At 40.0% G+C, this 13,750-nt stretch overlaps 1 protein-coding gene across 2 annotated transcripts in view; it reads right to left on the bottom strand.

The window, feature by feature from the left end:
* Positions 1 to 3,577: 3,577 nt before the first annotated feature.
* Positions 3,578 to 13,750, bottom strand: part of tgfbr3 (transforming growth factor, beta receptor III) — a 66,633-nt gene continuing 56,460 nt past the window's right edge. The window contains exons 15-17 of one of the 2 annotated variants that reach the window (XM_062395456.1): positions 11,763 to 11,789; positions 11,407 to 11,514; positions 3,578 to 7,842 (exon numbers count right to left, since the gene is read on the bottom strand). In XM_062395456.1, the coding sequence (XP_062251440.1) occupies positions 7,724 to 7,842; positions 11,407 to 11,514; positions 11,763 to 11,789 (254 nt within the window). In that variant the 3' untranslated portion in view covers positions 3,578 to 7,723. Of the gene's footprint in view, positions 7,843 to 11,406; positions 11,515 to 11,762; positions 11,793 to 13,750 lie in introns of both variants that reach the window. The other variant, XM_062395455.1, reaches the window with a different exon arrangement.

Raw genomic sequence — 13,750 nt, forward strand, 5'->3', positions numbered from 1 at the left:
ATCCTTAACATACCTCTGGAATAGCCTAGGGGCAATTTTGTGTGAAAATAAAATTCTAATTTATAAACCAGACATGAGAACCGAAATAAAGAATATTCAGTTGCATGAAACACACCGACCATAAAATGTTCATTACAGATGAATCAGATAGAACGAATGCAACGTTTTCTGTCGACACTCAAAAACACAAACAATAAAACGTGACAGTATATTGTAGAACTATTTGAGGAGGACTCACTAATGACAAGAAAGAGGTAGCTCCACGGCATTAACACAGGACAAGCAGGCAGGTTGAAAATGGATACTGCATCAGAACTTCACTTATATCACCTTTTTTCCTTTTATACTACTGTAAAATAGAAGAATACTATGTGCATTTTCTTTCGGGAAACTTGTCCCGACTACATTGGATAATTTTTGCTCCAATAAATACATTTTTTCCTAAAGATTGCATTTTATCCAGTAACAAATTAAAAGGGAACTTTAAGATTAAATGCACAATAAAGTCTCATTAAACCATGTATAATCAAAATGCTGATTGAAAAACCAGGAGGCTTAAAAAGTGGGAATAGCAAGCACAGAAGCAGTCCCCATCTGCTGCGTGAATGTCATCTGCAGCACAGATGATGTGCTTGTGTTGGCACAAATCCAAATGAGCCCAGCAAAAAGTTCCTTGAAAATAAACGGTGGTCGTTCATCTCTCCGTGAGTTTCCAAATAATTAGAGTCACTCACAAGGATCCCAAAACTCGCTGAAGGTTAAACTCTATCAATGGATCGATGTTGCTTTCAAGATGGAACAGTAATGCTTTTATTATTGACTAACTAATGCATATTATGGTTTCCAACTATTTTATCTCTTACATGTATGTTGGAAAAAAAACAAAGTGTCCCCAAGTGGTTTGGAACACTTTGGGTTTGAGGCCACCAGTCTGTCAAGTCGAGATGAACGACGTGCCAGCACGAGCCCCGTGTGCCGCTCTGCATCGCCTTAAAAAGTTACGACTTCAACCACACCAGCGGAAACAAAAACCACCTCCGATGAGGAAAAGTTGTTTTCACAGGAAACAGTTGAGTCGTTGTAATCAGTCCTAGGCTGCACGAGAGAAGATGTGGCCAGGCAAAGGCCGCACATACTTAGACACAGCTGCTGTGGATGGACTGAGCAGTAAATGAGGCTAATGTGAGGAGTCTAATTGTTGCTAGTTGTTGCCTTCAGCTTTTAGTTTTAGACAGAATGAACGCGGAGAGTGAAGCTGGCAAAGTTTTACCAGTTTGGCTACGTTTTCTGTCTGGATTTGTGGCTTGGGCAGCAAATCACTCAGTGAAAGGATGCATGGGGGAGGAAGCCTGTTTATTTGTGTGAGTGTGTGTATGAGGGCCAATATTGTTTAAGACTTGGATTTAGGATAATAATTAACTTTAGGTCAGGGTTCCCGTTTGGGATTTGGTTGTTATGGTTGATGTCTGTCGGATGTATAACTTTTGTCTGTTTGTGTGTGTTTGTGTACTGTATGTGTGTGCATATACATGTGCATGCAAAGCTCTGTGCAGTGCTGGATATGAAGGAGAAAAAAAGGGTCCATAGGAAAAAATCCTTTAACATGAATTGATTGGGAGATGTTTGTGGTAGAAATCTGGTTATGATTGAACTTTTTCATTATGGGCAGAGTAACTTCAGGCTTCAGGGGATTTTTTTCCCCCTTTTCTTCCAATTGGAAACACTCCAGTGTTTTCCAGCAATAAGTACCAGGGCCTCAAATCTCTAAAAAAATACACACATGCAGTACCCATGTGCCACAATCAAAACAGAGTTTGCAAGTCAGCAAAATGAGACGGTTTTATGGACTCTGGCTGCAATATGAATCGTAGGGTAGTCATATTTTTGTGCAGCATAGGAACCAGCTGTGAGGCTAAACTTAGCATACCTCAGTCAGGGGCTGCAGTTTAAGAACCAATGAAGAAGAACTCCCTCAACAACAGGAAAAGTATGTTAACTGGAACCAGACAGGAACCTTTATATCTCAATATGTTAAACTATGTGAAACTTCTATTTGAGGCAGAGATGGATGATGCTAATACTTATAATATAACTGATTATCAGATTCATGTGTGTGACTGCTGGGAATCCTGGTGTTATCGATTAGCCTCTGAGAAAAATCAAAGCACAACTAATCTGTATGTTTTGTATTAACATTGGTTCAAATGACTGTGAGGAGGCAGAAAATATCACACCAGCCTTTCTGAGGAGCGTTTCTGCCTCTTTCAGCTCCAAGTTTGTTTTCAATTAAAAAGACATGAGACTCATCCAGCAGCTGCAGAACCAGATGTTCTTCCCAGTTGTGGAGACCAGATCTGCACTGGACTATAAGAAAGAGCCACATTTACACATTTCTGTGTTCTCAAACAGAACAACAATTCCAATGAGCCTCTGATGCTCCTTAAGTCCAAGTCAAGGACGGTAACTTACTGGGGCTGAGCTTTGTAGACTTGTTGTCATTTTACCTGATTTTAAATGATTGCTTATAGGGAAGCCTTAAATGCTTTATATCTGGTTTGATATAAGCTTTCAATCTAATTTGATTTATTTGACCATTTATTGTATCATATCATTTGTGTTTTTATTTTCAGATTATTATGTTTTTAATGACCTTTATATCATTCTAATATGTTCCCTTCTCTGTTTTCCTGTGTTTTTTGTTTTTATTTCTTAGTTCTGTATTGAGCTCTTGCTTTGTACGTGTGCTTTAATCCCTAAGGAGGCTACGTAAGGCATTGGCACTGTGAATCTGGTCTTATCCACTCTGCAGCCAACAGAGCTCCTGAGCATCTCATTTACCATAATTCAAGTAATCATGTTTAGAAGAAACGGTCTGGTCTAGATTAATCCAGCTCTCCTCAGCGCCAGTGTTCGGAGTCGGTCTTTGTCGCCTAAATGGATAAACAGTAAAACAACAAATGTGTGTTCCAGGTACCATGAGGGGGAAGCTGGAAATTAAAATACTTACATCACCATCTACAGCCTGACTGTGTGGATGAGCATTCAAGAATTCAACATACCACAGCTGGAGAGAGCCTCGCCGCCTGAGGACGCCTTAGCAAGGACATTGTGGGAAAAGTCAAGATGCAGATGTGACATCACAAAGGCCACGGATGGGGTCAGTGGGATGTGGGACATGTGGACCAGTCACCCTGAACCCGAGCTTGCATAACGAGATGCTGCTTCACCGTTCGCCCTTGGCCTCCTGTAATCACTGAGGTTTCCAACGCACTCCGAGGCACGCTGCTCACCGCCGTCTCCAGGGAGCTCGCATCAAAAGCAAAGAAGCCAGTGGGGAGGGGGAGGAGGTGGGGACCCTCATCTCCGTGGTCTCCCATGAAAAACCTCCCGCCAGGGGCCAACATGGTCTGTATCATTTATGAGCTCACCAGAGACGAGTCATGACTTCACCGCAGCGGAGCCAAGCCCAACAAATCATTATTACAGCTCATTGTTCTCAACCAAACCCGTACAGGAGGTGTCCATACGGCGCCCTCACACACAGCAGCACAAAAACCTTCAGACCATCAGGCTCATGGATTATCATGACAATTTATTGGACATATGGGTATACAAATAGCATGCATATTTACAGCGTATAAAAAGTTTTAAAAACTCCAAAGGAAACGGTAAATGATGAAAAAAGTTCTACACATTTACAACGCCCCCCCCCCCCCTATATTTTATAAGGACTGCAGTAAAACAATGTAAGGGCCCCAAAATCATCAAACTGCAGTATAGTCTATAAGAGTTTCAACTTCTCTCGAGTTCACACACATGCACAGAAAACACTCGCACACATACAGACACACAAATGACACATTCATAGAAAAACACATGAGGTAGCAAAATGGTTTAACAAATACAATCAATGACTAAATCAATGGATTGGTTCTCCGATTGCAGCTGTTGTAAGATGGGCATCGACCAGGAGTGGGACTCTAGTGTGATGCAGCATCATGGTTTCATATTGACGGCATGTAAATAATCCTCATTCTCTACTATGGGTGGAAGTGGTTTTTCCAGCATGCACTGGGGTAATAGAGAAGGAGGAGGAATGTTGAAGTCGTATCATTAGTTTGAGTGAAGGAATATCTAGAAATTATCTCAAATGGGATAATTGCATCCAGAGCACGAGTCGGAGGCTCACAGCTGAACGGTGTGACACACGGGTTGGGGGTGGGGGGGAGTGAGGGGTGGGTAATAACAAACGGGGGGATGGATTCGCCACAGTCGATAAGAGAAATCGCAAAAAAACTACAGGAATGTCGGAAAGCCCAAAGCCCACAATGACCGCTGATTATATTTCCCCTCTGTACGATGTGGAGTATGCTCTGTTTACAGTGGGATACAGTGCTGTTCACAATAATGCTGCGACATGTCATTTCTGTATAGTCACTGTAAAACTGAGCTGACTGAGAACCTCCTAGCCTGAGGCCCGACAAAACAAACAAGGTCAAGTGGTCCGAATAGAACTGAATTAAAGTTATTTCTCAACTGTTAGTGAAAACAGCTGAGTTTCCAGAAACCAAATAAGAAAAGGTTGGATTTTCTCCAGTTAAGCCACATTTATTACCCAATCCTCGCTCTTAATTCAAATGTGATTTCCCTGCTGCCATTAGTGGTCCAGCTTTGATTGAATTATTTTTCATTATATCAATGGGGATACAATATCTGTTACTGATTATGACAATGGGAGGAAGAAAAGAGGGGATCGATTTGGGGAGGTGGGTTTTATAGTGGGAACCTCACAAAATGTTATGATAAAAATAGTCATTATTACAGCTTATCTCCGAAAATATGAAACTGATATCTGAGATGTTGTGATTCAAATGGATAAATTCAACATCCGATTTATTTACTTCATGAGAAAATATTTGAGTAAAAACATGATTTATACAAAATAGCATCAATAAGCAACAGCTTCAGTCATGAAACATTATTGGCATGTATGAAAATTAGACCACAAACTATCACAATGTTTTAACAAACCATAGGAAATGTTTTTCCATGTACAGAAGAAATTACATATTTATATCTAGTATTCATCATAAACCCATTGCTTGTGTTATGACACATTGTTGAATAAAGTTTCAACGGTTAAGTTAAGAAAATTACATATTCTGATGAGGTTTAGACTTTTCCATTAGACAGTGAATCATACTTTTTTTTAAACTTGATTATTTCCAATAAAAAATTTCCATTTGTGGAATGTGTCATAAACTTGGCTAAGGGCTTTTTATTAATGATCTACGTAAATCATAAAGACTTATGTATGAGCAACTCCACAATTCACAGTACTTAACACACATAGAAAACGATCAATTTCTCTTAGTATATATATATATATATATAAATATATATATATTCCAGAATATAATTTTATACACAAATATATATATCTATATCTTTATACTCTGTTCCCTCTGTAGAAAGCTTTATACATGTTTACATATGAAAAGAAAAATAAGATCAAAAGCTTTGAGATAACATACATTCTGCTTTTCTTGTTGGTTAAATCGTTACGGGTTAGTCCCACACACAGTCTGATACAATTACATGCAGGTTAATGAAGGAAAGCACTGCAGCAAACATTCATGCTATTCTGAGACGGTGGGGCAGTCGAGGTGTTGCAGTTTGACCAACACCTGCAAACTAATGTTCATAACAAAGAGCTTAGGCTAGAGCTTATTCAACTATGTCAGTGCCAAGATTTACATAAACAAACACTGAACATCTGGCCTTATATAATAAAATATTCTCCCTTGGCCTCTGTCCGATAAGACAACAATGAGCTGAATAATCAATTGGTAGAAATGTAACCATCAATACACTTTGTTATCAAGGGAAATGCCAAATATTCTTTTTTTTTACCTTCTAAATTTGATAGCTTTTTATAACCAAACAAATAATCGATTGATCAATATGAAAATAGTATTGAGTGCCAGCTCTGGTGTATATGCACAGTCAGTGGGATCCAAACTGCATCAGCTAAGCGAAGCCATGATTAAAAAATATGTCCGAAAAAATCCCCCGCCCTTATTTTTGTTATTCAACACTGGTATTTAGTCACTTTTATAATATGACACAGTGAAAACTTGGACCTTACACTGTCCAGTCCACAAATACAAAAACATCTTTTCACACTCTGCTACATGGGTATTTACAATATATACAAACAAATATATACACATATGAAATGAATAGTTTTGGGAAATATGATTATTTGCTTTCAAGATCAAAGCAACTCTCACATCTGAGTTTGGCATGGGGCCGACGCCGGGAGTTGATTAGTCAAGCTTAGCATTTAGCAAGAGAAGTCAATGTATGAACCTCCCCCTAAAAACACCACACCACTGCATTTACTTTTCTTTTTGTTTGCAGATTCAACACACGAGATAGAGCATGTGAAGTAATGTGCCACTTTAGCATAAAAGACGCACAGGGAAGCTAAGGATCTAAAGCTAATTAATAAACGCCTTTCCCTGCACAGGTAGAAATAAAAAAATTTTATTTAGTCTTAGGGGGAGTTTTGTTTTGTGAATCGTTCTTAAAAACATTGAACTGATCTCTGAACTCATTGGTTTGTTAATCTTGAAGATTATGGTAATCATAGCATTATGCTATGATTATGCTAATCATAGCATAATCTTCATGCTAAATTAGGCTAATCATCTCCTGCACTGTGTTCCCCATCTAACGCACAGACACAAAAGAGGCATTCATCTTGTCATCTTACTTTTACAAAATATTTCCCAAAATGTTGACATTTCCATTAAAACGACTGTATCAATAAGGAGCCCATAATGCCCCTGTGAAGTTGTGTAACAACTTGTGTATGAAATTAAGACTCAGACCCCAACCCAATGAAATGCACAACTATAACTACTTTACAGAAATAAAACCTGTGTGTATAAATCCATTGTGAGGGGTGGGATGAGTGTAATTAGTTCATTATGAAATGTGGGATTCAACAGCAAGACTTTCACATTTTTCTTTCACATTTTTTTGGCTTTTTACTCTTGTGTATACATTCAATACCTCCTCTGCCCTGTGTCTCTTAAAAGCCAGTATCTCTCTTTGGCTCAAGATGACGACTCATGTTAATACTGCACTGTTGTCCACATGTTAATAGTGGTTGCTTTGCTGCTCTCCCATGTTGAGTGCTGCATGTCCTAGAGTAACATGTTGCAGTGCAGCCATCGACATCTCACTCACTAATACTGACATCATTGCTGTTGCAGAGCACCTGCTTGGTACAAACAGCCCACATCAAACCATTTAAGGTCAAAGCAAAAGGCTCTGTTGTGCTCAGAAAAAAGCAGCATTTGGATTAGAAAGAAATGTCTGGCTGACACGCACATTTGATTCTTGTAAAAAAAAAAAAATCCTGCTAGAAATGAGGTGATGCCGCTGAGTCTCAGAACTGTTACACACCAGGACAGTCCATTTGACTGCACACACTTGAGGTGGCACAAGGGGACTAACACAACAACTACAGGTGCTGTTGTGTGTTTTCTTCTTTTAAAATTGTCTTTTTATATATGTATTTTTTTCCTTCCTACCACTTCCTCCAAAAAAAACTCCTTCCACGGAAGGAAATCATCAAACCGGTCCCTGTGAACCTCCGGGGCCCTTCCAGGAGCCACAGCAGGGCCGAGCCCCGCTGGTGAAGTGTCCTGGGCTATGCTGTGCTGCTGCTGGAGCAGGGCGTGCTCTGTGTGCTGCCGATACTGTGAGCCGCGCTGCTGTTCTCGGAGGCGGGTTGGGACTTCTCGACCTGCTGTGTGCCAGCTGTCTCACCTAGACACAGAGCCGGAGAGGGGAGGGGAGGGGGGGGTTGGACCAATGGGAGAGAAAGGGAGACAAAATGTATATAGATGAGAAAATGCCAGAGGTAAGCAGGAATAAGACCAATCTATATGTTTGAAGTTACAAATTGACTGTTTTTGTATCTTCTGCTGTTTACTAAGACTGTGATTGCTCCACATACATGTTTTACTGAGGTTGAAATGAGACTTTATGCTTTACTAAGAACCCCAATTCATTCTTACTCAAGTAAAAGCACATGGCAACAGTGAAAAGTGCTAGGAGAACTCTGCACTGCATCTGTCCTCACTTTTACCATCTTAAAACACATAAGCACAGAGTTTTCACATGTTGGGACTCTAAAGATGTCAACTCACAAAGACCAAAACAACCAGTCACATTCTCTTTGACAGGAGATACGTTAGACGGAACAAGATGAGGAGGTTTTTCCCATTCGTGGAGTTCATTTCTTTTTGTTTTCTGGAATCAATTAGCCTGGCTTTAGAAGATAAAGCAGAAAAAACACAACAAAGGACTTTCTGACTTGAGCTCAAACCACTGACTGGTTTATTGTTCCGTGTCTAAATAAGCATGTCATTTCGTGGTCTCTTGGGATCCGACGCTGAGTCCAAGGGGCAAATAACGTGTTTATATTTGTGTACAAAAGTGTCTTATACACAACAGGTGGAGTTTGATATAAGGCCCAGTCTGTGTTTAATCCGAGTTTTTGGCACGACATTTCCTGCAGTCGCTCCCTGGTTTCTTCTTTTGAGAGCACATACAGAAATGAAAGTGTCATAGATTAATATTCTCCCATCAACAGTCTTTAGTGTGTGCTAGAACTTGTGTGTGTACAGTATGTATGTTCTTGTGTCCTAGATATATGATAAGCAGCATATGTATGTCCACAGGCTCAGATCCTATGTCCCGCTCCCTCTTCGGGGGCCCCTCAGTTCTGCTAATGTTTACCAGAGCAGAGCTGCCAGCAGGATCCTTCTCTCTACAAAACAAAGGGATTTGGATTCACCTCGTTAGTCCGAGGAAATATAAATTCCCAAGTCCAATATTATCTTTCTAGATGGAAGAGATAAAGGCAACTTTGTATGTCACACAGACAAACTCAACATTACTCTGTGTCCAGTTGTGGCAACAGATGTTGATCCCTCAGAGACAATTTAATCTCTGGACGAGGAATTCAAAATGCATGAGCAGAATCTCAGTGTCTATTCCACAACAGCACAGTCTGTATCTGAAACAAAGTATCTAGTGAAAGATGATACAAAAGTCCAGGAAAAGGTTGTGACTTTTCTGAAACTCAGTATTCCAAAAACAGAGGGACATCTATTGACTCTCACTTGTGTCCGTCTCAGCCATTACCTCAGCACAACACTTTTCAGTCTCACCTGACTATTAATTTAATCTAATAAAAGGAGGCGTTTCTGTGGATCACTCAGCTCCTACGAGCATGATGGCCTCTCTTGTGTGAGAGAACCAGACAGAAATGGGTTACAGCGCATATATGAGAGAACAAAAATCAAATTTAACATGCCAGCAATTGTGATGACACGGAAATGAATGAATGATTGTATAACCAAGACATAACAACTCATCCTCACGGGCATTTGAACCTGTAAAGCTAATTCCATTCCAGACGCAAAACTAAAAGGTACAAACATCGTCACTGGAGGACAGGTCATGTTGACATGTATCATCATCGGCTGTGTGTAAGGATGGACGACATGATGACTACTTAAAGGTGAAGCCAAAAGCATACCAATCGCCCCCTGGTAGCTGGCTGCAGTAAAGGTCATAAACCCTGCCTCCTCCATGTTACTGTATGGGACATTGAACAAGCTAAGAAATCAAAATACACAATAAAAATATATTTCTCTCACCACACGGATGTATATCCCATTGCAAATGTTTCCATTAAGTTTGCTATTAATTAGTTATTTGCTATGCAAACGCTGTCAAACATCATGATTGAGAGCTGAGACTGTTTCAACGACTGGCTAGATTTGGTCTTCTTTCTAAAAGTTATCTCATCAACTGAGCTGGTCTCTTGGCAAAGTTAACTCCAGCCCTGGCAGAGTAAAGACCTTTTGTATAAGTCAAGATAGTGAGCAAGACGCCAGAATACTGTATGTTGCTGGTAAAGCATTTATGCTTCTAATTGCCTTATATGGAATTAGTCTGTGATGGACAACAAGTCCAAAAATAATTCCAGTGATTATATGTAACATAAAAACTGTTTGTCTGTTTTCTAAGATCCTGAGGGGATAGACTCAAATGCGTCTTTTATGTTCCATCTCCCTGTTCACTGATTTAGAATATTCTGGTATTTTTGGTGGCTGTTTTGGGGGATCTACATTCTTGGGGTTTATGTGGAAACACCAACGTCACCATATAAGGTCACTTCAGCCAAGACAGCTAAACAAGTCCGTCCATAGTTACCCTACACTACGCTTACTAAAATAACATTCACAGGAACATGTGTCTGTATTAAAGACTCATGGCCATTTGTATTGTTTTAACATACATTCTACCTTTACACCTGTTCTGCGTACACGTTCACTTTTGACATCTGATGTATTTGGAAGTTTGAGTGGTTTTTCATAGCTAGTAGCTCTTAGCTGGTAGCTCTTGCACGCCCACAAAGCTTGAACAAAGTGACTCTCTGAAGAGGAGCCAAAACCAATATTGGGATAAAGATAAGGGTACCGCAATCTGACAGCTGATCTTTCCTGCTAAATTAAATCATGTTCAGTAAACACTTTTCAATATGACTGTGCATGGACAGCAGTTTTAAAAAGTATGTCAATTTGTAACAGTTTTTACAAATTCCTGTATAGCTGCTAAATTCACATCTATCAGTGAGAGTGATTTACCACTGGAACTATCCAGCTTTGTCAGACTGTGACCTTCTTCCAAAGTGTAAATTTAAACACTCCAATTATTGTTGTACAGTGAAATACTGGACCTCTAAACTCAACCATGTCTATGAGACACATTCATGGAGAACAGATCAGCCACAGGGCCACAGGTCAGGGGCATAGTGCAGCACCAGTCAACACACAGGCCAGCGAGTACAGGGCAGCTCTATGAATGGTGAACTCGCCGGGCCGCTGGGAGAGCACTTCCCATCAGGGGTCAGCCGGGGTCGGCAGGCTGGGAATGATGGGGGAAAGTCTTGGCATCTAATGGACGGATTGTGTGTCTTTTCCTCCGAGCGCCCGCTACACCCTACAAGGGGATTTCCACTCTTGTCTCCACTCCAGCCCATTGTACTGAGAATATTCGCTGACCAACCCGCAGCCTCCGAAACATTCAAAGGCAGGAAAGAGGAGAGCTCTTGCTGCTGACCAACAGGATATATTTACAGTGAAGGAGTGAATATGTTATTGTGAACTGACCCCTGTCAGCAGCAGGATGTTTGGCAATCCCAGCGGCACATTTTTGGCACGGAGACGCTCGAGCATTCCTTTGCATTTTTTTATCTATTCATTAATGTTGAAAGGTGAGCCGGGGCCCCCCAGGAGCAGCAGGTGAAGGACCTACCTGTGTGGGAGTAGATGAACCACAGGGCTCCGGTCAACAAAGCCCCGATCACAAAGGCTGCAAAGGCGATTCCCACAACTGTTGGAGTGTCCAGCACATACATGGTGTCTAGAAGAAAAACAGCATAGATATATTTTAAATCTTTCAAATAAGACAAATTGTGTAAAATGTACATATTTGTTTTATCATGTGAGACAAAATGTGATACTGGGATAATTGTTAATTTATTTACTTTACACAGTTTATTTATTTAATTCATAAACTGATCAATGTGGAGTCCTATAACATACACATACATACACACGCATACTAATACAGTATAAAAGACAAAAGGACACTTTTGTAAGACAACTTACTTTGGGGTACTTCGTCTGGAGGATCAACTGCTAAAATGAAAAAACAAATATATTGTCAATGCAAGTTGACCATCATGTCTAATCTGTCTCTGTTTACATGAAACATTATTTTGTATTAATTACTCAAATAATAATACAACAAATGCTGTGAGTGGGCTGATATTGTAGAGAGAATCTCCTCTCTGAGATGACGACGTCCTAAAGGATTAATTTACAGATGCCTTCTAGTTCTGCTTACCCAATTTTTTAAAAACATTTGGAATGCTTCCAAAAGCGAAACTAACTGTAATGATGTCTTAAAAAAACAATACAAAGGCGCTTGTGTACGGGCAAACTCAAGAGGCAAGTCTGGTACGTGTCCAAGTCTCTGGCACAATGGGTGCTATTCTTGGAAAGAACACTGACAGGTCATCAGAAAGGACTTTATAATTTCAGAGGGGACGACAGCCAGAGGACGTCCTCTCTGCCACTCTCCACCTCCACTCCTCCACTCCAGTGTTATCCAGTGTGACCTTTTGTGCTTAGAATATAGAGGATGGCCAGGGATGCTTTCAGCCCATGAGCAGAAGAGAGAGGAGGAGCGCTCTAAAGCAAAACCATATAACTTGACACTGAAAAAATGTATACGACTCTGGGCTGAGAACGTCTGTAGTTATCAAGATGAAAAAACTCAAAGTGCTTTTTAAAATAATGCCTTGACGTCTGCGGGGAACAATTTGCTGCTGGGCCTCTGTCAGGTCTTGACTTATGTTCCCTGCTTTAACAGAACCAGACAGAGCTTCAGAAGTTAGACTCATGCCCTGAGTTTGCAGCTTGAAGATATCTGTATGGATGTCATTTGTTTATGTGAAGGCGCTTGCGAATGAATGAGTGAGCAGTCCTGCCTAATGACTTGTTTGTGTTCAACTCTGACCTCTCATCACAGAGGGCACAAACCACTGAAGTCACTTCTGCAAGACTATTGACACTTGGGGTTTCATTCCATTTAGAAGCAGCTGCAGTTGAACTCGAAAGTTAAAATCCTTATAATGTAAGCATCTTGGGTCCCTGAGCGGTTCAACACCAGTACAAGCCATATTCATTGACTCCTTAAAGGATTTTTGTCTTCCGATCTAAAACCCTTGTGCAGCCTTCATATCCGTCCCTGAGTACGGAGACATTGTCAATCGTCATGCTTCCCAATCAGAGCCTTAGCATTTCAACCATGTGTATCATGGTGCATTACTTTTTATCACAAATAACATATTTCGTAGAAATCACTGTTTTCTGCATCACTCAGTTGAATGGACGTCTGTACACTTAAGAGGAAACAGTCATGTTATTTATTTATTAAGCTCGCCTAAAGAACCTTCCAAGCTTCCCATTTAGTCACTAAAGTACACAATCCAGTACCAACATCCCCTTAGACATCCCCTCTGATTGCACTAATGTGGGCAGAACTGGGTTCAGGTATTATGCACCTTTTAGATAGAATGAGCTGCAGCCTGTCCTACAACTGCAGTCATACATTTTTACATACAATTGTTTTTTAGATACATTCCTTATATCTTTGTTATATGATGTTTTTCACAATTATTGTAATCATTTTATTTAAGTCATGGCTTTGTTGATTTTATTTATTAATTTCTTGTTTTGCTGTATTGATCGAAAAACCTCATTGAGAGTGCCTAAATAAAATAAAGAATACCTATATATCGTAAGAATAATAATTAGTGATTAGTATATAGAATTATAATTAATACATAACTATCTAGTGCAGTACTCTAACTCAACTACTAACTACTGTGTTTTTGATAATTGGGATGATAATAAAAAGCTGCTAATGAAAACAGCAAAACCCACATGAAAAACGTGAGGCATTATTACAGATATCTCATACAGAAATCAGCTGCTTAGAAGAAAAGCAATTTGAGTGTTGAGTATTTATTTCACATGCTGCATTTTGAGCCTTTCCAACATTTTTCAACCAAATATTAAAGGTTTTCTTC

Source organism: Platichthys flesus, chromosome 9, assembly GCF_949316205.1.
Source record: "Platichthys flesus chromosome 9, fPlaFle2.1, whole genome shotgun sequence".
Lineage (NCBI taxonomy): Eukaryota > Metazoa > Chordata > Actinopteri > Pleuronectiformes > Pleuronectidae > Platichthys > Platichthys flesus.